The sequence below is a fragment of the Numida meleagris genome, chromosome Z (genome assembly GCF_002078875.1).
Source record: "Numida meleagris isolate 19003 breed g44 Domestic line chromosome Z, NumMel1.0, whole genome shotgun sequence".
Taxonomy (NCBI): Eukaryota; Metazoa; Chordata; class Aves; order Galliformes; family Numididae; genus Numida; species Numida meleagris.
Window position 1 is genome coordinate 12,392,168 of NC_034438.1, and position 24,763 is coordinate 12,416,930.

The following is a 24,763-nucleotide window of genomic DNA, read 5'->3' on the forward strand; positions in this document are numbered from 1 at the left end:
TTCCTAAGGCAAAAATCTGTGATTTCTTTGGAAGCCCTGGGACATGGAAGTGAAAAATAGTTGGATCAAGCTTCTGCTTAATTGGCTGCCAACTCTATAAAAGTTTTATTCAACTTAAGTCTGAAAATTTACAGCCCAGATACAAATCAGTGCAGATTTTGGCTTTTAATTTGCTAGATGTCCCATATTTGTGTGTACTTGTCTGTACACAGAATGTACAGACGGAATGAATACTCAAATTCAGACCTCAGGCACATTACTGCAAATGCAAAGCTTGGACCTGCTAGGTACCAGAGATGGAAAGGAACACTTTTTCTGTACTTTAAAGACATCTTTGTGTGGAAGAAGAATTTGCTCAACTTTAGAAAGAGCAAACGTGAAGCTGCACAGTGAGCAGTGCTGACTGTGACAAACAACCTGAGGAACAAAGAAATAGGTTGGAAAAATAAAACAGTAGACTGGAGGTTGAGAACGTGCCCTTGGTGCTGATATGAGTCCTGAAGATGAAAATCTCATTTGGCCACCTCTCATTTTAGTTCTCATTGAAGTTATACAAATGCTTTCTGCAAAGACTGTCCACACAGTGGAATAAAATTTCCTATTCCAAGATGACCACATAAGTACTAATCTAGTATGACAAGACCGCTTCATCCTTTCATCACTGTTCTTCCTCAAAATGAAATTAAAAGGAATAAAAAATAAATCCATATGTAGAAAGTTATATTGGGGTTTATGTTAAAAGAGCAGCAAAACTGAAAAGGTTAAGAAGATGCAAGAGCTAAAAAAATGCAAATTACTATGCAGAGCACATAAAAATTATTATGCTGCTGTCATGGTTTTGGTTTGGGTAGAGTTAGGTGCTTTGAGCGTTTGATGAAAACATTGGTGTTTCAGTTACCACTGAGCAGAGCCAAGGACATTTCAGCTTCTCACTCTGCCCTGCTAGCAAGGGGCTGTGGAAACACAGGGAGCTGGGAGGGGACAGAACCAGAAGAGCTGACCAAACAGGCCAAAGGGATGTTCCATACCGTACAAATTTGATTTACACAGCAGCTGAATGATCCTACTGAAATTAATTTAAAATTCTGATTTGAACAATTCTACCTAATATTAAGATGAGAAGGAAGGAAAGACTAAAAGGAAAACACTAATTGTGTTTGAAGAGTTACTGAAGACAAACAACACCTTCTGCATTATTTCTCTATTTGTAAGCAAATATTTACTAATATTTAGTATTTTATCAGTGGAGGACTGGTACAAAAATAATCAATGCTATTAAGCATTCAAAGGCTATAGCAAGGAGTGGCAGAGAGACTCTCGGGATAAGTGTAGTAAGAAGCATCAAATGTGACAATGTGTTCTGAACATCAAAAGAAACATATTCCTCACCAATAGTTTTTGTTAAATTACTGCAGATTATTACACAACAGGAGCTAGAGTGTAATGAACATCTGATTTTTTGAAATTGACTTTCTGCCTTGGAAATCATTTCCTGTAATTGTTGTAGGCTTGGTTTTTTTTGTTTAGATGGGCTATTAGGCTGTTATGGATAGGAAGATTTTAACAAATTTATACTAAAATCAAAATAAACCATTGTGTTTTGTTCATGTGAAGTTTATGCAATGGCCAAGTACATGAGAGACTATAGGGACATCACTACTTTTCCTGATATTAACAAATTCTTACAAATGCTAATTACAGTAGCAGTACACTTGCAGTAAGTCTCAAGCCATGCTTCAAAACCCAGATTAGTTCACAACTGCAGATTTTACTTCATAACAAAGTGTTCTATAATTGCTTTCAGTTTAAAGTTACAGAAAGAAGCATTAATTCTATTCATTTGCCTCTGCTTATCCTGGAAAATCATGCCTGTAGGTAATGGTTGGAGAGCATGATAGAAGTTGAGACAAGCACCTTAATGTTTCTGATTTGTCCTTAAAGATTGAGGTGGAAAATTTGTATATATTACTATGCAAGGTTAAAGAAATAAGCCTGTCAACCTTTTGATAGAACTGAACAGCTAAAAAGACCACTGAAGTCAAGTGTCTGCTCGTTGGCCTCGGAAGACGAACAGGACAGAATATCTCTTTCCATTTTATTACTTAAAGAGCAGCTGAGGACAGTATTTAACTGTAAGCAGTAACATATGCGGAAATTAAATAGACCAATCTCTCCAATCAATTATATCAGTAACCAAGACAATCCAACAACCTTTCATAATATGCCAGTCTAATTTTTTTAACCTTCTTACAGAGATGAGCACTTCAATCATTTCAGTTCCATGTTAAGAATACTGTTAGTATTACATGACATGCTGAGTCCCAGGATGAAAGTCCACCACAGCAAGGCTTATTTTTCACATCAAATGCATGAATGCAAAGAATGGTGCAGCATGACTACAGCTACAATAGAATCTGTTTAGCCACTGAAATTACACTAACTTGTTCCTACTTTAGCACAGGATACCAGTAACAGAGTGAAGAGCAGTACTTTCTGTTTGCCAGGATGGTGCATCTTAACTACTGAATCATCTTCAGAATCACACTCAGTCTACTCCTAACTTATCAAAGGTAACAAAACTCTTCTATGACATTTCTGCAGAATCTTCTGAAAACATCAACACATTAATATTGCTCTTAATCAGGAGGAAAATGAGCGGAAACAAGCAGGTATTATATACACAGAGCTGGTTATATGGAATGTAATTGCTATTCTGTGCACTCAGGAGGTGACGAATGTACTGGTAACTCCTCCCATTTATTTCCTGTGAGAAAGGATATTTAGGTAAAATCAAGAGATAAAAAATGTATTTTTCCTTTCAGTGACTACTTGAAAATCCAACCCATTAGCAGATCTCAAAGGAAAAAATTTGAGAAGCAGAAAATCTTCTGAGAGAAAGTTGTTCAGCACAGACTGTACCTGTTGGAACCAACGTCAGTGGTATGAGTTAGATATCTTATATAACTATCCAATTAGTTTTCAGAATATCTAACATCACTCAAAAATAAAGGAGATGACACTGTAGTTTAAAAACAGACCCAGTGAGTAAAATCTTTGCTCAGTTCTGGCTAAAAAACTAAATGCACATCCATATCAGTGACAACGGTATCTCACCACTGGTCTCAATGCCACAATGAACTTGAGTATGCTGAACCGGCAGGACATGCTGTCCCAAAACCTTCTCAAGTGACATTAAGAAAATTATCTTCTGCAATACAGCTCTGACTACATGGGCAATGTTGTGTGATTGCAACTTCAGTAACATCAGTCATGTAACTACATTTAAATAATGAGAGTCAAACAGGAAGCAAATGTGATGGAAGTATACTCCTTTGTCACCAACAGCACTTAAAAGATTGAGGGCAGCTATGAAAGTTGGGCTTCTCCTAGAGTACTTTGCAATATCAGACTTCTCATTAGCTTATTACACTCCTAATATAGGTACTGACGTAATCTAGGATGCTGCAACAACTGTCACTGTTAGATGAAGTTGGAAAAAAATATTAGAACAATACATCTCTTATTCAGTTGCTCTTCTAGCTTTGAAGAAAGAAATAAGCACATAATAATCTCTTACCGGCTTGGGGTTAGCCGAGAATCCAGGCTGCCAGACTTCATGGTAATAGTGTCAGTAAAAAGCACATCCTTTGCTGGAGATGCTAAGGCTTCTGAGTGAGACAGCGAAGGATGCATCCTCTGTTGCTGTAAGCGTTTTAGTGTAGCATAACCAAAGGCATCTCGAGAACTTGTGTAGCTAAAGTTATAGTCAGCAAGACTTTTTATTGTAGCAAGAGAAGGAGCTTTGAGAGACTGGGCTCTTCGAGGAAGTGTATGAGAAGACCCCGGTGGAACCAGGGATACAGAGTTTGATTTTGAGAGAGGCAGATGGTTAGACTGTGGCGTTGAACAGTGACTAGGTTTAACTGTTTTTGTGCTTACCACAGTACTCAAACTTCCACAGTCAGTGTCTACATTTGTAGTGTCCACACCTACAGTCTCCCTGGAAGGGCTAGAACTCATTGAACTTATTCCACTTGTTGTTGTATCTGTATTAAAACTTAAACTACGACTCTTGAAATGTGTTTGAGTACTACCATCCCCTATTAGCCTTTCTCTGCTTGTGTTTTCTCGGTGAATTTCATTTCCAAGACCTTTTGGCAGCTTCAAATCATTTTCCCCAATACTTGGGGTACTATCAGTATCCTCTTTTGTTGGAAGTAAGCACATGGAAGTTTCTGTTGGTAAAGTCTGGATTTTAGGAACTCTGAAAACAGGGTTGAATTCTTCACCAGAAGGAAAGTCTAAGGAAGGTTCTGTTACTGTACGATTTCGCCTCAGGCTTGATTTACTGTCGGATGATGTCAGCTTTCCTCCTTTTGGATCACTGCTACTTCTGTGTTTTTTATTAGGTAGAGTAAGAGAATTTAGAATGCGATTTTTCACAATTCTGCTGGATGAAAAAAAGGGAAAAGGACTACGGTCTTTCTCCTTTGAAGGCCCAGGTCTGTCATAAAATATTTGTTCGGCATCTTCTGTAATATCTAGGAAAAATGTACTAGTGGAAGTACTACCAAAACGGTCATCCTCCATGATGAACATACCTGAAATCAAATGAGACTTGTCAATGAAAAATGACATTTCTTCAACGTGCATCAAGCAAGCCATGAAAAAACAACCTCCTGAATGAAGTTAAAATTGTAGTGTATATGACTTATTGTTACTTTCAACTGAACTTTTTTCTTCAGAATTTAGTACAGTAAATTAAGTATTTGGGAACACCCATGCTGAAATTTTCTTTGCTTTAGAAGAAAAGCCACACTATCTTAACTTCAGTGCATATATCCAGCTACTAAGATTACAAATGGTACACCCCTTTAATGGTATCTAAATATGGTATATATCTGGATTCAAATTCCAAATATCACTAACACTACAGTTTAAATATAGCAATGGTGTGTGTGTGTGCCTATGTACTTCTAGATACTCCTTTGAGGACAAGCAAGTAAATGTAGATCTAGAGTACAGAGTTTTCTGTAGGGTATTACATCAAGCTGCCAAGACTTGACTAGGAATTACTAGCTTACCCTAATGTTGAAGTTTTCTTACCTCAACATTAAATGTAATTGTGAAGTACTGCTTTCTTTCCTCTCACTTATCTATCTCTCTGGAAGTAGAATGACCTCCATGCATTCATTCTTCTTCCTTACTGATATCACTTCTAAACTACTTACTTAATATTATCCTTGCAAAAAGACTGGAACAACAAAACATTTGTTTTGCTTTCTGGTTTGAGGTTGGTTTTTTTTTTAAACTTACTTGAAGGTGCAGATTCGCTTTCACTGTTGTGCCTAGAACTGGTGGACTCAGAGTTTAGGCTAAGAGTGCTAGGTATAGAAGAAAGTTCATTGCAGAGCTGCTCCATGTCATCAGGAACCACTGGCCAAGGCTGTCTACGACTATGTCTTACTGCATCCCAGTTATGATGCTTCAGAATGTCACATCCTTGTTTAGTTTTGGCTATTAGACCAAGCACGTAGACACAGGTTCTGTATTTAATACATACAGAGAGAAAAGAGTAATAATAGCATCAAATTTAACTAAACTTCTTTTTTTGTAAGGAAATACTTTCAAAACAATTCTGTAGAACTTCACAAAATTATCATGTAGTTTTTGTTCCTGATTTTCATTTGTAAATTAACAGAAACCTAGAAAATGAAATAAGATATCTGAAATTCATTGAAAAAATCTACCATCCAAAAATAAAACACAATTATACAGAAAATTCAAAGCAGAACATAAACACAGCAGCATTATTAGGCAAAAGAGCATCCTTTCAAAGATGTTTTCTTTTAAGGATTTGACAGATGCTGAATATAAGTGATGGAATAGTAAGTTGATTCCAGAGATGTTCTATATTTGTTTTAATTGTTTTTCAATAGAGGGAAAAAGTATATATTTTCTTCCATTTACTTACTGTTTGGACTTCGGAACTTCCTATACAATTTTGAGAATTTTCTCAGAATCCGTTATTAATAATCCTTAATAAGTGATTTCCAAGTAAGTGGCAAAAATATACCTTAATGAATGAAGTAAGTGCATTTGAAAACCTTCTGGAACTGTCATCTAAAAATTTTGTTTAATAATTAAATACACATACCCTCTAACAGAGAGAACCTCGCAATGTTGGGCAAGTGCCATTATATCTGGAATTACATTCTCCTCTTGAAGCAAGTTAAGACCCCAATTTGATGATCCAATGTTGCCCTGGAATAAAACAGTTGTCAAAAAAAAGTTTTGAATTTGATGTGTGATCCGCAACACCAATGATAAAAAGCCCAACGCTTTTGTCAGTGGTACAGTTTCTAGCAACATCCTCCCAAAGGTATTATAAAATTGAGAAGTTTGTCTCTCCTTTTCGACCTTAGTCATGCAAATCCAGTAAAGGACTCAGGATACTGTGTATAATTAAAACTGCTAACAGCTAACTACTACACACACCTCAGTTTACCAATTCTACTACAGCTAGCAGTAAGAGCTTACTTATTGCCTCTTAAATAAGTATTTTTTTCATGTAATTATACATTTGTTCAAGTTGACTATTACAAAAGAAAATTTGAGGAAGACAGGAAAGAGGTAAATGAACAGTTAAGGTGATAAAGCAGCTTTAGAATTTCAGCTTGGATAGGCACAGACACTAGGTTTTACCCAATGTTATCCTCAGTAACAGAGATGTTAAGACTATATTCACAAGCCTCAATAATGGCAGTGAGCTTTCCTCTAGAAATACTGTATGTTGCAACACCACAGTGAATATATCACACAGCAGGCTGTAACCTCTTATTCCATATTAACACTGTCACTACATGTTGAAATTTGTTCTTTTTTATTTGTAAAAACAGTAATGATAGTCAAAGCAATGACAAAAAAGCTCAGAAAAAATGGACACAGTGAATAAACTTCATATGATACTCCAGTTATGATATAAAACAACAACTGAGGGAGAAGAAGCACACATTTTTAAGAAGATTCATAAACAATGGCTTTAAAGGATTTTGTTTAGTTACTTCAAAAAAAGAAGTTGTAACAGAATTCAAACAGCTGTAAAAACATTGTAAATCTGTACTAACCAAGGCCCAAAGGGCTGCTTTCAGCTGCTTAATTCCTTCCCACTTATCCAGCATTGGGGAACGAACAGTGTAACTCAGATCTGTAACAATACTCTGAAGGAAAAAGACAGAAGAAAAAGCACTCAGCTGAAAATGAGAAGGAGAACTCAGATTAAGGGGTTCTCTTGCATTTTTAACAAACATAAAGCACTAATTTAAAAAGTATGTACCTCATTGTAAACAGTGGCAGCTCCGGCATAATGAAGTATAAGTTAAGAGGAATGGTAATGTAAGTAAAAATAATTAATATCACCTCTGAATGCATCAGATTAATTCAGATTTTATAAAGGCAAATTTCTTCAGTTTAACACACTACAACATAAGCACTTCCAAATTTTTCAACTATTAAATACAATTCAATACAACATCTTGCAAATTCACTTTAAAAATCAGTTCAAATAATAATGAACCAGCTAATGCTTTGTTTTCCTAGCATTTCTAGATAAAAAAAACAAAAAAAAATTTATTACCTCACCTCCATGCTTTGATACACATGGAAAGATAGGCAAAATTTCATTCATCAACATACAGTTTACTCACTTAAACACAGACTAAAAGTATATTTCTACTGCCAACCTGCTTCCCATTCTATTTTTTTGTCCACTGGCCATTTTAAGAAAAACACTGCAAGGTATTTCTCTGATATTTCAGCATCAGGAAAGCTACATGAGTATAGGAAGACTGTCTTCACAAAGTTAAGGCTCCATAACACTAGACTCACTGTCTGCTTATTTTGTAGTCACTGTTTAACTGACATCTGTTAAAACATGTTTCTTTAAAAAGGGGTACTGTACACTAAAATCTTTCAAGTTATAAATCATTACGATCCTCACCTGAGACTCCAATAAATGGCAGCCTGTTTTATGGTGCACCAGCTGGCCATAAAGGTGAACTGGCAGGTAGACATGTGGTCGCTGTAATCTGGTGGAAAGAAAAATTATATGCTTTCCCAGCAATTCTGAAATTTTCTATTAAAATAAATTACACTGAAGTGTGATGCAGTGAGTTACTCTCAATATTTTTTCAGATGAAGATTCTTGTGGACAGTGTTTACCTTTGGTTGCTCCGACGAACATAGTTATCACCATCAACAGGTTTGCGATACGTTGTAAGTGCTTCATTAAGTTGTTCTTCAATCAACTCAACATACTTTAAGTTATACTCCTAAAAGAAGGTAAAGTTTGACACAATCTATTTAGGTCATATATTTGTTATTGTATGGTACTTCATAAAGAAGGAACACAAAAAGTGCTTCTTAATTAAGACTGAGCTTCTTTATGATCTGAACGTGGTGCTCCCCAAAGTTGCCATACTTCACTCATATGACTTCACAGAAAATCAACTGATTCTGTATGTATTTCAGAAAACTTGCTAAAAAGAAGGAAATATTTCACATTTGACTTTAACCAATAAAATCTAAAACAGACCATAACGCATTTCAGTATACCTAATACTGTTTATAAATTAGTAAAAAAAATTGCCTAACAGCTCACAGAACTGTGACCAATAACAAAATGATTAACTACTACCTCAGGAAAATAAACTTGTGAGATTGCAAAAATAAAATAATGCATGAAGACTTCTTTTAGTCCACCAACAATGTACGTATGTTATTCTGAAAGTAACGCCTCCTGTTTATTTTCACGGAAACTACAATATACACAAATAGCAAGCTCTCAGCTACAAAACACTATTTTTCAACATAGTCACCACCATTAGCCAATTCGCATGGATGAGCTAATGGAGACACTCTTCATTTTGTGGTGTGACAGCTGTGCATGGCCATGTGGAACATGGTTTTTCTTTCATGTCCCTGACAACACTGCTGAAACACACCACTTACTGTGGTGTGTCTCACTGTACTAACATCTACTGTTTGGTCTCCATAAATGTTCCATAAGTGTGAATGAATGTCAAGGGGTGCAATTTTTTTCACATGGAGGAATTCAGTGACACACCTTTGCTTCCTGTGTACTTCCATGTCAGATGCCATTTTGTCAGACTGCCCCTCTGCTGCCATGTGTTGCACAGCAACAAAGTGTAACAGGATATTGGTGGGAAGTTTCAACGTACCTCTACTGCCGTACCACCAACATCTGCCTCTGACATTGTGGAACACAATAAAATAGGAGGCATTACTTTCGGAGCACACTTTGTATTTTCTTTTTTTTTTTAATGTGTCTTGTGCTCTTATCTACTTCCAAACAGCTGAGGCAGAGCCTTCATGACAGTTGGATGTAAATTTAATTTTCTGCAACCAGAGTTGATGAGCATCTTCAAAAGCAGTATTCCTTGGCAAACTTCTCTCGGTAAGACTTACAACAACCTATTTAGGAAAACCATTACTCTCAGTGTATTTGCTGGAGTAGCAAAACTATATAAAAGCCCCAGGTAAGTCAACAGAACACATGCACAGAGGAGTTATGCAACTCTAAGATCCTGTCAAGCTCTATCAGGAAATTCCTAAGTCACTGAGGGAATACATGTATTGGCAGTAGTAATGCACATGTGAAAGTGCAGTATTTTACATTACATCTAGCCCTCTCAAGTCTGTGTGTTCATGTGTGTTCCTCTTCCTAAATTCAAGTGAACACACATTTTTATTCTTCATATTACCTTTTGCCATTTTTCCATTTGCTTTGTTACATAACCTCTTTCATTTAGATATGAAAACCCCTTTGGAATGGACAGAAACCTGCAAAGTAACACCAGATGATCAATACCATAATTCAATCACATAATATGAATAAAAATCAAACGCTTATTACTTCCACAGCGTGAATTCCAACAGCATACTCAATACATTTACCTCAGGAGTAGAAGCAAACCCTTGTCTCCAAGGTGAGAAAGAGCTGGTTTCATTTGGATAAGGGCATGAAGATTGGCCTAAGATAATTAAAAATGTGTAAGTAGTATCAGAGCATTATAACCCTCTAAAAACTACAATTACAATAACAATGCTGTAAGGTCTTCATACAAGGAAGTATCAAACAGCACTCATCCTTACATCCTCCACTTTTGCTACCTTCTGTCATGAAGTATGTAATTTTTTTTTAAAAGTACAATGATCAAAATATATTAGACTGAGTAATATTTATAGTAAGCATAATATACTTTTTGTTGTCATTAATGGCATGGTTTGTAGAACGCATGCAGAAAAGAATATTACTAAGACTATCAAGGACAATCAAGAGAGCAAACTGAGTAGCTTCCTGAACTTTACTTTGGTCTGGAGGGGGTGGGGAACAGCTTAGCTTTGCATACCACAAAGAGATTGAAAAGGGAAAAGATGCTCACCTTGTCTTCACATGCCTCATCTAGAATATCAAGTGCCTCAGAAGAAATAGTTTTATTTTTATCATGTAATTGGGTCACGAGTAACTCAATCCCCCAGTTGCTGAAGAACTCTACATTTGCTCTCAGTAATACTCGCAAGTGTTTTGTTGCATACAGCCTGCAGCTCTGCAAAAGCAAGGAAAATAAATGTTTTCTTGAATGGAAGAAACAAAGTTAATGTGGTTAATGAGTTACAGTTTTGAAAATACATTTTCAATTACCATATTTTACAGAAAATAACTGATGAACACCTTATGCATTAAAACTATACTCTATTAGAAAACTATATTCAAACAGCAAATTTGAGTCTGAGATCATTAGTAACGTAGTCACTGCCAAATATTACTTCATGTCTCCAGCATTCTTATACTTTTAAGGCCTCTAATCAAGTAAATTCTCTATTCATTAAACCATAAAGGATCTGCACTGGGGAGATATGTGAATATCTGTATTATGAGAGATAAGTTAAATTGGTCCAGGCTAGACAGTAAGTAAGTTGTCTTCTAGAATGATCAGTCTTCTTCCTCCTGAAATACTTGGTAAGTGGGACTTCACAAAAAACAAGAGTATGAAGTGTAAATCTTGTTTTGTTATTTCATCTTCAAATATTTGCACATTTTTACTTATTCAATATATAGTGGCTAGTTTTTTTTGGAGGAGAGGCTAAAGGCACTCAAGATGTCCAGTCTGGAGTTAGCCAAGAGGTGACCTCACTGCTCTCCGCAGCTCCCTGAGGAAGGGAAACAGAGGGAGGTGCCAGGCTCTGCTCTTGGAGATCAGTGGCAGGATGGGAATGGCACAGAGCTGTGCCAAGGGAAGTTCAGACTGGACGTTAGCAAGAGAGTCTTTACTGTGAGGGTAACACTGGAACAGGCTTCCCAGAAATCTGGTTGATGCCTCATGTGTGTCAGTGTTCAAGAAGCATTTGGGTAATGTCCTCAGTATAATTTTTGGTCAGCCCTGAAGAGGTCAGGCAGTTGGATTCAATATTTCTAAGTCTTTTCCAACTGAACTAGTATAATCTCTATATATTCAGTTAAAGCAAGAAAGAGCATCGTTAGCTCATGAAATGAGAAATATTTCATTGACAATGTATCAGAGAAATAGAATCTGAAACAGAAGAAGCCTTATTGGAGACAGTCTTTTACCCTTACAAAGCATAGCTTTTTATAAATTATGCCCAGTTCCATGCATCTTTAAACCTAATTTAGAAGCAAGAGACAGCACACAATCAAAATCACAATCTAACATCTGAATTATAAATTACGAGAAATCCTTCCACAAGCATTTGCTTATTTACTACACAGGCTCTACTCATTCTTCTAGGTTCTCATCAGATGTCCTTAAATAGGCAAAGCAGAGCAGCTTGTGAGTGCCTTAGTTGAACTGGATGTTTTTGATTAATTTTAGTATTCACTTGTACAAGATGGTAGATTGCTAGTGCTAGTGATACATAAGAATATATTCTCCCTATGGTCCTGAAGAGTTAGAGGTATAAAGCGGAACAAGTTTCAATTTCTCCCTATCATGCTCTCTAGATACAAAAGGAGTGCTGTATGTTGGACAACGTTTCAGAATTCTAGACAATAAAACCCATAAAATGGCAAACACCTCCCCTAACACCTAATAAAGATTTACTTTCAAATTACCCTTCAGTTAATGAAACAACTCACGCAAGCATGTCACTTCAATATTTTCCTTATTCTTTTGAACATCTTATCCTCCCTGAACAGACTACAAGCATTGCCAAAGGGTTCTTCAACAAGTTCACATTTTGCTTTTCAGTCAAGCAGAATTCAGTGAAATTTTCTCCTCAAAAATCCATCAGTTCAGTTAACACCATAAGAATGCATGTGGCTAGGCACACAGAAAGCAAGAAAAGAGTTTAAGGAAGTTAATTATTAATGTAGGAAATTATGTGTGGTCAATGTAGATGCATTTCTTTTGGCTGAGATAGTCCACTTTATTTGCATTTTGCCTCCTTTGGATCAAAAAAACTAAGCCCCTTAGAATTCTAATTCCAAGCAGGTCAGCTAATCAGAAAACAAAACACACTGCACCAGCTTTACCATTATCCAACGTTCATGAGACCAATAAAGGACGTCTCACTAAGCGGTTCAAAAAGTAAGTCTTCCCTTTTTTCCTAGTATTATCATAGTACTAAGATTCAAGCTTTAATTTCTCAATATTTCTTAGCTTTATTTCCATGAAGTCTATTCCTCCCTCACACATGTGCCTTTTTTAATAACGTAGAAAGGATCTTCATGGTATTTCATGGAGTACAGAATTACGGAAAAAGTCTCATCCAGTGCAACATTAAACTCTAAGTAATATAATTTAAGTCACAATGCATCTCAGCCATGAATTTGCCTTCAGATTACTATGATTACAGACTTGCTATAAGTGACTGCACAACCAACTCTGATATTAAGGATAGAAAGGTTAGATCTAAGGCAGAAGTCTATTACAGTGAGGGTGGTGAGGCACTGGAACAGGCTGCCCAGTGTTGTGGTTGATGCCTCGTCCTGGAGACTTTCAAGGCCAGACTGGATCAGGCCCTGGGCAACCTGATCTAGCTGTGGATGTCCCTGTTCATTGCAGGGGGGTTGGACTAGATGACCTTTAAAGGTTCCTTCCAACTCAAGGGATTCTATGATTCTAAATATCCTAATAATCTGTGTTTCAAAAGATTGCCAAAAAACCAGATATTTTCTGTTTCCTTAGACAGAATAGATAGATGCACATTATTAATGACAGACTGGGAAATTTAAGCATTACAATTATGGTATCCACAGCTAATTGCTACAACACTGTTTCACAGCTGAGATAATAAAACATAACTAACACAAGAAGGTCTTTATATCTGGCAAGATGGATCCATCTAAAACAAACTATTTAGATTTGAACCACCCCCACATTCCAGGGTTTACAGCCTCTCTTCAGTTAGAACACAGTGACCTCAAACAAAACAATGCTCATCACTAGAATATTAACCTGTTTATTACCGCTAGAAATAGATTTCTATTTGTAAAAGCAATGCATTTACTACTGATTTAGTATGTTCACTGACGTAGACAATAACACTATACCTGGTACACACATTTAGAAAGTAACTCTCTTCCTGTATGAGAAATCTGTTTCAATGACTTTATGTACTGAGTGCAAATACAGTAGAAGGTGCAAAGTCCATAGTAAATTGAAGGGCTACATGAGTAAGACTTCTATTTTGCTAAATAAAATATAGAAAAGCCCTTCTGTATTTATATAACATCTTAAAAACAAAGTTACAATCTTGGATAACAAAGCAGCAAATAGGAAAGGTACATAAAGCGAATAGAGCTTACATCTGTAGCTGCTGTCAGGATTTTAGAAAGGATGACTCTTGCTAAGCCATCTCTGCTGTAATCCAAACTAGAAACAGTCAGTTTTAACAAGTGATCTTGGTTCTTCAAAGAACAAAGATTAAGAAGACTGGTAGAGGGAGAAAAAGAAAATATCAGTATTTGAATCCAGTTATATCCATTTATTTATTCAATCAACAGTTTCAACTTAAGCATTCTGAGTAAGCCTTTATTTCTATAAACACAGAATTTGAAGTCAGTTCATATACGAAGTAACTTTAAACTGTTAAAATTGTTGAAGGGAGGGGGAAGAAAAAAAGCACTAAACTGCAAGAGAAAAAACCAAACCAACTTTAAAATTGCTCTGTAGTAGTTCTGTCAGCACATTTGAATTAGTGATTATTATCACAAAAATGTGTATGAAGCATTGTTAACAGTTCTTCATTCTAAAACACTGTAAAACTATGAATTTCGTTATCTTAAAAAAAACAACCAAAAGAAACCAACTTCTTCACCTGCCCACCACCAAGAAAAATATAAGAAAACAAAATCCACCCCACAAATGGAGAGTATCTACTTATTATAATCACTTTTGAAGTTTCTAGCCTTATAGATAGCAGCCCACATACACAGTTTACAATTTTCATAATGATTATGCCTGTAAGCACAATTCAAACAGAACAAGAACACTTACCACTGGAACACGTTACATTTTTCAAGCATTTTGACTCCATGAGGGTGACAAGAAAGAGTACCAAAAAACAAAAAATAGTGCTGACTAAGGGTATTTAGTAACCCATTATTTTGAAGACTACGTTCAGGTTTCATTCCTGATGAAGAGTTGAGCCAATTAACAATGTCTTTAACCAGCTCCTCCAGATAGCCTTGTCCATCCTAAGAAAACAAAGAGTAAAAGCATTTACTAGAAACAGAACTGGTACTCTCTCTACTGAAATCCGTGGGGTTTTTTTGTTTGCTTGTTTTTTTTAAGTTTCTTAAATGTACAAGCACAATACAGATACAAAATAGAAAAGCTGACTGGCAAACAATTCAGACTAAAAAAAGTTTCAAACATTTTAGAATCAACTGCATTCTTTTCAGGAAAAGGATTCAACACAGAAGAATAAAGGAAAGATACACATAGCAAAAACATAAAAAAGAACAAAACAAAACAATTTCCCAAGAATGTAATTAAAAATGCATTTAATAAAACAGCTTAAACTGTTTAAAAAAATTATCTTGCCCAAGTCTCATCTGGATAATTCAGGATTTTAAGTTGTATTTCTTAAGTATGTTGTTCGTTTTTGGTTTAATGCAAAAAGTTTACTTAAGTTCTTATTCAAAATTAAGGCTTTAAGTATTATGTAAAGGAATTACGCATTCTCTCTTGCAAATGAAAATGTCTTACCTCTTCTGACTCAAGAAGAAATTCAGTAAACTGACAACCCACTACAGTGAGCTGCTTAGCCTTGGCATAGTCCAGATCCAGATTGGCATACAGTTTACTGCTAGGCTTATAGAAATACAACAATCTCCTAACAAACCTATGGAAAGTAAAAGATAACACGTTATTTTTCAGCAAGAGAAGGAATTCCTCTCAGTACAAAATGATGCAATTATAAAATATCTTTTATCACCTATTGCTTATTGGCAATAAATTTTCAGAAGCTCCTAGAAGAGAGTAGCAGATACAGTAATGGGTCTGTCTAGACAATTTCAAAGATGCGGCTGTACTGTGCATTATAAACGATTTTCTGTCATAACCTAAAAACACACAAAGACACTCAAAACCAGTATGCTTTTAAAAACTGCAGCTTACTTCTACTTCTCGTTCACATAATTTAGTCTGCTATAATTTATCCAGTGCTAAGAGCTAAAAAAAAAAGTACCTGTCCTAACGTTTGTGTGACATGACTTTCTGTCAGCTGCAATAATTAATGCTACCGTGAAAGATATGTTCTTATGCTGTTAGGAAAAGTCTATATTTGTTCATCAGCAGTATTTTCACTCACCTCACTTAAGCATTTCTGAAGCATAGCAGTGCTAGCAATTCTGCCAGCAAATAGAGATTCACTGAGTAATAGAACTTCATCTCTGCACTACTGAAATAAATCTTCAGTAGAGCCTCCCCCTACCATTTATTAGTAAAAAAAATAAATGCATACTTGTGCTTTAAAAGAACAATATTCTGATGCAAGGTAGATATGCCAAGCATTAAGGAAGTTTATACAGCACTGCCTTTAGTTAAAAAAGTGAGAGTAAAAAACTATCCCAGTTCCAAATAGAGGACCAATTACAAATGAAATCTGAGAATTTCTTTAAATTTTTTTCAAATGAAGGGTACTTCATTTCTTATTAGCAGTGTATGTATTAGTGGCCACGTTTATAAATGATTCTATTATACATGAGTGCAAGCATATAAACATACATGTGTATACACTGCATGAACTGTGCATCTGAAATTAAGCAATCTATACAAAAAACTGCAAAGTTTCCCTTTAAAAGCCAGAAAATATGACAGAAACACTAACAGTAAAATAAATATAAATAGAAATGTCTTAAAAAATACAAAATTACAGGAAAAATCCTCAGCAGTGAAACTAGAGCTATTTAGGAGTTTAATTAGTTTTAATTAAACAAGCAACAGCACTTCACAGCCATTGAAACGTGTAACCCATAATCCTGTTGAAGTTTTGTATTATCTCAACTCCATATTTTCCAGTATTCTCACTGAACAATGCCGAAGTGCACTGCAAAATGAGGAAACAGCAGCACTGCCCCAGGTAGGTAGGTAGAGGGGTGGGTGTCACAGACAGGACTGCAGACACTCCTTTAGAGAAGCATATTTGTAAGTCACCAGTCTTGGCAAGTAATCCTTTATCACACAGTACAGATTAGCAGTTTATGTTTAAGTAAAAAGAAAATCACAGAAAGTTACAAATGAAAAAAATCAAATTATGACTATGATTACAATGAGAGAATCACTTATGCTGGAAACACTACACAAAAACAGCCTTATTACTTTCCAGGAAAAATTTGAAGTGGAGCAGCATGAGCCTTTCAGGATTTTATAGTTTTAGGTTTTTCCTCAGACCTCTCAACTAGCTTTCCATGCCTACTAATATAGAACTACTTTTCCAAATAGTTTATTTAAATCAAATCAGTTTCTGGAATATACGTTAAAAGCGACATCCAATAACTAGTTAAGAACAATTACCACAAAAGCACTCTAATAACGTAAGTATCTTAATGTCAATAGATGTGAGAGGAATAAGAGCTATACTATGTACTTGGTTTGCTATTTTTGTTTGTTCGATTGTTTCAAGTTACACATACTTCCTTCACCATTAACAGCAACTAGAAACATGTTCCTCTTAGATTTTGATGACAGATGTAATGGTACTAGACAATCATAAATCTACTTTGTCAAAAGTTTTCAAGGGTTCACATCAAACACTAATATTAATTGTGTATTAAAATACCAAAATTAAATACCAGAGAGGTAATAAAGTTTAAAATTAAATAGGGTTTTGTAAAACTTAAATGATTCTTAAAGTCCTTTTTATTTAATGCAAATATTGCAACCTAAATGCTTACTGTTTTGCTGCTTATGTCCAGATTAAGTTTTATAAATGTGACATATCCAAGGAATAGCTTATTGAAACGACAAAGAACAGATTTTTTCCAATTTCTTTCTTCAAAGCAAGTCTATGTAATTTTTACATACCTGTGCAATTGTTCATCTTTATAGTTCCTTAGATTTACATTTGGCCACTAGAAAAATAGCAAATATAGCATTACATGAAACTTGTACATCAGCTCTTGATTAATCACTAATATTTACTCATTTCTATTGTATTCAGCTAATATTTTGAAGTGTAAGATTCCGTGCATCTAATGTTACCTATAAAAAAACTTATTTTACTGAAAAGCCCACACTGCTTGCTCCAGTACCTATTTTACTTTTTCTGGGGTAGGAGTGGGAATGTTGGGTGTGTCCTATGTGCACAAGTACATAATTCTAATGAAAACAGCAAACTATGACATGCTAATGAAAAATAAATAAAACTACTTTACTCAGTATCCATTCTGAAAGTAAAAAAAATTAATATGCATAACAGTAATTGCATTTTTTTAATTTTCACTATTAACCTTATTTGTTTTAAAAATTGCCATTCACTTAAATATCACTTACTAAAATGGTATTTAAATTCCTCTCTTGGTACATGAAAGATGTTTCAAAAAGGATTGCAAGAAGTCACAGTACACTTTGCTGGACCCATTCGTTTCATGTAACATTTTCTCTTTTTTTCCCTCCTTCCCTTCTTATTTAAGTAATAGAATTATACATTTCCAATGGGTACATTAGTATTAAGACAGAAAGTGCAATAGTTAATGAGTAGTAAAACTGACTACACTAGTAACACTGAACCCACAGCACCAGACTAAGGGTGCAGATTTGTCAATGGCAAAGTCTCAGTTCTTCCATCCTGACCACTACCACTTCTGCTCTTCTTTTAGCAATTTAAACAGCAAGCTGAGTAAGTAAAAAGGCAGAAAGGGACCGTATGAGACAGAAGTAGTGAGGTCGTAGGAAAGATGATGCTCCACAGTCATAAGGCTGTGTCTGAGAGTAGGAGGAAGGTGTGTAGCCACATGGGATAATGAACTCTACACAGTGAAATCCAGATGCAGTTCATTCAAGGTCTAAAGATGGACAGCTCTGATAAACTATACAACATCAAAGTAAATTAAGATAACATTAGCAGGAATGGAAGTGGTTAGAATTTAACCAGAAAGCACAGTGATTACTCATTCCAAAAGAGAGAAGTCCCTAATTTTGAGGTATTTAAATCTGTTTGAGAGGAGATTATAAAATACATTGCAGAGGAGATCTGAGATAGCAAGGAAACTCACACCTTGACTTAGAAGCTTTTCTGCTTTATCAGCTCAGGAAAACAGGAACTCTTAGTAGTCATCTCTATAAAATTTCCATTATCAAAATACTATACAGCCTAGCTAAATGTGAGATTTTGAAGAACAGTTCCTTGATAATACGTTCATTACTGAGTAAAATATCTGATTAATGAGAAGGTAATAAAATTACAGTAAGAAATCCATAAACAAGCAAAATTTAGTGATGCAAAGCTATCCTGATATACATCTTTTTAGGTCATTACAGCAAATGGATTCTTGCTTTCTCAGTCAGCCTGTGAAAAAATACACAAATATTTTGGGTATTTTGTGGTAGGTTTTCCTGTGTGTTCACTTTTGCTCTGTTTTTGACTATAATCTTGACAGCCTTTTTTGTACTTTAACCATCTTTATAACAAGCTAGTTACAAAGAAGACTATTAGAAAATATTTCCTGAGGGTAACAAAAGGCTGGCTTTGATACATAGAATGACAGGAGCTATTTTGTCTTTAAGATGATACTTAGTACTCGAAGTTTTCTTACTCACAGGAATTTTACTGCTCAAAAAAGAGGTAGTCCTCTGAAAGAGAAATGCCCTCCCTGTCAGAGACCTCCTGTTATTAAACACTGTATAAAGAGAAGTTACTTTTATAAAGAACTATTTGTTTTAAGTTAAAAGATAAAACTATGCATTATTAGCTTTCATATGTAACTTGGCCTAAGCATCTGAAGCTTAGCCTCTATTCAAGGTATAGTATTAACCTTCAGCTCATGCTGTGTGAAAAGCAAACATACAAGCCTACTATGAAACTAAACAAGGTAGTATTTCTACATAGTTTAGACATAAGTGTAAGTATTAGTAATTTTAAGATCATTATACCTCAATCTATTTATATACAAATAAAGCCCAATGAAATTAATGTACTGCTAGAAAGACATCTGTGGATGTAGCATGTTTTTCCACTCATACAGTTTACAGGTTGTATACAAAGTATACATGTATCGATTAAATCCATTTCATTGTAACTTTCTGAAATTGAAAAGACTATCACAGAACCCATCAAAGTTGGAACAGACTTCCAAGAACATCTAGTCCAACCATTCACCTATCACCAGTATTTCCCCACTAAACCATATCCCTTAATATAACATTTAACTATGGCATGTAGTATGGAATTAGTATTAGAAGTTAAAACTTTTAGGTGACATAGAAACAATTTTTTCTAACAGCTGCTTCTGAAAATCATATTACATTCTTTTTATGCTCACCTTCAATATGGTCCCTATCAGATTCCAGTTCCACTCAAGGTTCTCTTTATGGTTGAGAACCTGACTGTCTCGCAGATTCATGACTAGTGCTTCTTCTGTATCCTGAAACACAGATGTGAAAAGTTTTCTCATATCATTGCTGTAGTTGTCATGCAGTACAATCAATTTTCATGTAACCTGCATTAGAAGGGCTCTGCTCCACGCTAATTTGCACCTGAGAGTAAACTGCTTGGATGTACTACTATGGAAGTAGTAATCTAAGAGCAAGAGATCCTAATGTGGCCTAAAAAGCATCAAAATTATTATACTCTCACTCAAGCTCTAGAAAATATATCATAGTATCCACAAGTAGCTAAAGAAAGTATTAAATAAAAAATCTACAGAAATCATATTTACTTCTCTGAATTATAAGAGAAAGTGAAGGTGGCAGGACGGCGTTGGATTTAAGTCTCCAAAATATAACGTTAAATTAAATTCTGGAAGATCAGTAACGGTAATACCTTTAAAATAACGATGTCTTTCTGCACACGGTATTGATCCCTTTTTTGATGGGTTGAGATTGCTTTCTGAATAATATGGTCTAAATGAAGGCTGTAAGGTTTAGGTCCTCTTTTCTTCATCTCATGAAAGCGTTTTAAGCAGTTTAGTGCAGCACTTGCTCGTCTAGTAAAAAAAATACTACAATCAGTGTTTCACAACTGATATTCAACTAAAGAATTGCATAATACTAAGTCCAATAAGCATAGCTCAAGGAAGGTTTCACCAACAATTCTGAAGCCAAAGATGCTTGACGTAGGTTTTCATACATTCATATGCTTTAGTCTTGTAGTGAAATTACACAGAAAATATTCAGAATTTCTACTGAAGAATGAACCTTGACATCTTTTCTTCTGCTCTGCAACTAGTGGTGTCCTTCACACTTTACAGAAAAATAGAAAAGTTCAATTAAAAGGCATCTATAGAGATCACCTAGAACACATTGTGAAGTTTAAAGCTGATTACATATACAAAATGTCACAGCAGATGAATGTTCTGCAGTTGAAGGGATTCAATTTAACTGTTCTGAAGTAGTATTTCTTGTCAACTCTCTCCCTCCCCTTATGGACCCTAAACTCATGGGCATCAGTAGCGTCAGTAGTATGTTTTTGTCTTTATATCTAAACAGCTCAACAACAGCACATAAGAGATTTTCCAGCAAAAGACAGGAAGTGATAAAAATGTCAGTTGTAGAGGGCAGAAACGTATCAGTAAATACTTGCAGCAGAAAATACTTTGTTGAGCAAATGAAGAAAGCGTGAACATCAGGAGGCAAGCCCATCTTTCTTTCCTACAAAGTCACATAGCATAGGAAATATTCTTAATTTTTTACATTATCAAATAAACAAATACCTGCAAATTCTTTCACCTAAATTATACAAATCTAGACCTGTGTAAAGGTTTGCATTTCTTTTCACATTCTGAAAAACTGCAGTGTTCGCAAAAACTTAGGTTGCCTAATATAGCAATACTATATAATCTTTTTAAAAATGAAAACAGGACTTCTTGCTATTCTATCCAATCCATAAATGCCAAGAAGTAAAAAACTTGAAATGCACAAACAAAACCCCATTCTGCTCTTCATTCTTCCTTTCCTCCCAGAGCTTTAAGAGAAATACCCTGCAAAATACCCTGCAAACAGGAGTTTCAGATAAACAGCCATTTTTCTACTAATGACTTCAAACCAGTATACACCAAGAAATAAAAATTATTTTCACCTCAAATTAATAATTTTTTTAATAACAACCTTAATTCTACTTAGCACTTTTCATATTAATATTCACAGTTATTCAAGTCAGGTAACTATTAGGGGACTTCTTTTTAAAAAAAAACAAAAAACTACAGACAATATTTGCAACAAAACAAAGGCTTGTGTTGTGGCTTAAGCCCAATAAACAGGCATGTTTGCCTCCAAAATAGCATGGCTTTCTTGATAAATATTTTCACATACTAAAATCTTGTGGTGACATAAGAGATCTTCAAAAATACGAAGAGAAAATCTGAAATGTTCTGGGAAGCAATCTACAAGCAGCATTTATCATTCTACAACAGCAGTCTGCAAAGATTCTGTAAGTCATCACTGACAACACAAAAGAAAATGTGAAGATAATTTATCAGAATACTGATCAAACAAGCCAGGAATGGCAAAAACAATGACCAGATTTAACAAAAGAATTTCCTAAAACGTATTATGTAAGGAAAAAGAAACATTCCCATACTCACACTGGATCTATCAAATTTTTCAGCTTTCCTCAGATAGCTTAAATTAAGTGAAGTACTCAGGAGATTGGATTTTACAATTAAGATTATCTCAGATTAAATTGTAAAATCAGTAGATGTATAAATTCTTTAAAAATTGTTTAAAAAATAAATAAAAGCCCAATTTTTAAAATTTTAGAGTTCAAGCTTTTCTTGCTCAATGACCAATAAAAAAAACTTCTGTAAACATTCACTTCAAGTCAGATGTCTGTAGACATCTCATTTGATTAGCACGAGATCCATACAGTTCCTAATGCTGTTTAACAACACGCCAATGCTGTATGTTACACTAATTATTCAGAATGTCTGTTCATGCATTCTTAGTTAAATGGAACTTAGAAGAACAGGAAATTTTTCCAGTTCCACTGTTAAAATTAACAGCGCAAGCTTCAAAAAGAAGTCGTAGAAAGTTTTAACAAAGGTACTGTTAACACAATGACCATTTTCTTCTAAAGAAATAGGTTTTAAGAAATAGCAATTTTACCAATTCTCATTTTTGCTCACTTCAATAATGATTCAATGATTAGGTCAACTTCTGTTCGCTTAACTACAGATATATCAGTAGAAAAATTGGCACAAGCATTCTTAGGTTGGAAAAGTTAACTGTATCAAAATGCCAAAAAGAAATGTGAAAGAATGGACAGATTAAATACAAGGAACATGACTCAGATGTTTCTCTGTCAAACAACAGCTCATAGCTCATCTAGGAAAGTTATGTGTAAAAAAAATCTCACAACATATGCAAATGTGCTCTGAAAATGACTGCCAAAGTTTCTTTCTGGATTTTATAATTGCTAAGTCCTTTCTGTGATAAATCACTTCTGGAGTTACCTACTATTTACTACTAATTGCTTCCTTAGCATCAATGATCATTTCTATATGCATACATTTGATTGCAAATAAAGATATTCATGATTTCAGACAAAAGTAATATAACGTGTGTTTTCATTCAATTACAAGAAAAGACATATTTTAGCTTAATTTTTTTAGTGAAATTTGAAGTTCTTACAATCTTTTCTCTTTCATGATGTCAAAAGATGCCGCCATATTCATTAGCGTTGGTAAGCAGTGCAGGTGATGACTGTGAGAATGAGGAAGAATTGTGTTTGCCTAAACAAAAAAAGAAGTCTGGTTATTATAACATACTACAACATTTCCATCTCTCTCATCAGCATTTGAAAAATCTACTACTACTCATGACAGCTTCACAAATGCAAGAAAACAAAACTATTTGCACATAATACCAGCAATAACTGGTCATATAATTTTGGACACTATCAAATTCATCAATCTGAATAACAATTAAAACTGAAAACAATTGTAGGACTTCGTCTTCAAATTTTTAATTTTGGGGGGGGTTGGTGGTTGTTGAAGAAGTAACATGCAAAAGCATGCAAAGCATCAATCATCCTTTTATGTCACGTGTATGAGTGTACTAAATTATATCTAAAATCACAAACACAATTAGAGGATATCCATTCAATACTTTTAACAACATAATACACTGTGCACATAAGAATTAGCAAAAAATTCACATGAAACCTTAACAGAAACTGCTCTGCTGCATATGCTGTCCTTGCTGTCAATAAAGGATGTGGAAAAAAACAAAACTGCTTGTTTGGCCAGAAAGGTAAATCATACCACTTCATGTATGAGTAACAGTTCCTCAGCAGGCTGCAAAGTAGTATTTGCATATGTATTTAAAAATACGGTGTCTAGGCAAGAAAAAACAGAAACAATTTTCTTCTTCAGACACCAGGAGGCAAGAAGCATGAAGCAAGGTGTCTTCAGCTTCTCTGTGCTATTCAGAGGCTATCAACAGCAATCTGGGAAGAGCAATCCAAGTTGGGAGTTGCATAAATGAATACAAAGAAGCACTCCAGTTGAATGTCCGAAAGTTTCATCTGCCCAGTCTGTGAAGCAGAAAGCTAAGCATGCTGTCACTGCTACCATTACTCAAAAGCACAAACCAGCAGTAGTCTATTCCCAAACACAGTAACAGATAAGTGAATTTGCAGAACTCTAGCTTAAAAATACAACTTTTTACTGAGGCAAGGTGGAGAAATGGTGAGAGTTGGAGATGAGCAGTCTATCAATTCATGCTGCTTTTAAGTACTACATGGTGTAACAAAAAAAAAGCCTATTATTTTGATGGAAAGTAGATGTTCCAAGTTCTAAACAAATTCACAGCTTTGCAAAAAAATAACTATTTTCCATGAGTTACTAACACTACTGATTCTCAGCAAGAAGTTTTACTTACCATATGCAGAAGTTCACCCAAAAGGATAGTTGCTCTTACAGATACATGGTCATCACTACTTGTGATCACTTCTACCAGACCCTTGAAAAAAGTTAAAAAATTATTACAATATTTAATGTTGGGTGTATGTATCTTATCATATTTCAACATTTATAAGAGAAAAGTAGTAAGCATCTATTCCT

The 24,763-nt window shown here is 34.9% G+C and overlaps 1 protein-coding gene across 1 annotated transcript in view; it reads right to left on the bottom strand.

Annotated features, from left to right (window-relative positions):
* Window positions 1-24,763, bottom strand: part of RICTOR (RPTOR independent companion of MTOR complex 2) — a 77,900-nt gene that overhangs the window by 7,606 nt on the left and 45,531 nt on the right. Inside the window, exons 15-31 of the mRNA XM_021380965.1 lie at window positions 24,582-24,662; window positions 23,331-23,431; window positions 20,527-20,689; window positions 20,027-20,128; window positions 17,571-17,617; window positions 15,252-15,387; window positions 14,538-14,737; window positions 13,847-13,973; window positions 10,464-10,628; window positions 9,976-10,052; window positions 9,783-9,861; window positions 8,221-8,330; window positions 8,000-8,087; window positions 7,128-7,220; window positions 6,158-6,264; window positions 5,317-5,546; window positions 3,578-4,601 (exon numbers count right to left, since the gene is read on the bottom strand). Coding sequence (XP_021236640.1) covers window positions 3,578-4,601; window positions 5,317-5,546; window positions 6,158-6,264; window positions 7,128-7,220; window positions 8,000-8,087; window positions 8,221-8,330; window positions 9,783-9,861; window positions 9,976-10,052; window positions 10,464-10,628; window positions 13,847-13,973; window positions 14,538-14,737; window positions 15,252-15,387; window positions 17,571-17,617; window positions 20,027-20,128; window positions 20,527-20,689; window positions 23,331-23,431; window positions 24,582-24,662 — 2,930 coding nt within the window. The remainder of the gene's footprint in view (window positions 1-3,577; window positions 4,602-5,316; window positions 5,547-6,157; window positions 6,265-7,127; window positions 7,221-7,999; window positions 8,088-8,220; window positions 8,331-9,782; window positions 9,862-9,975; window positions 10,053-10,463; window positions 10,629-13,846; window positions 13,974-14,537; window positions 14,738-15,251; window positions 15,388-17,570; window positions 17,618-20,026; window positions 20,129-20,526; window positions 20,690-23,330; window positions 23,432-24,581; window positions 24,663-24,763) is intronic.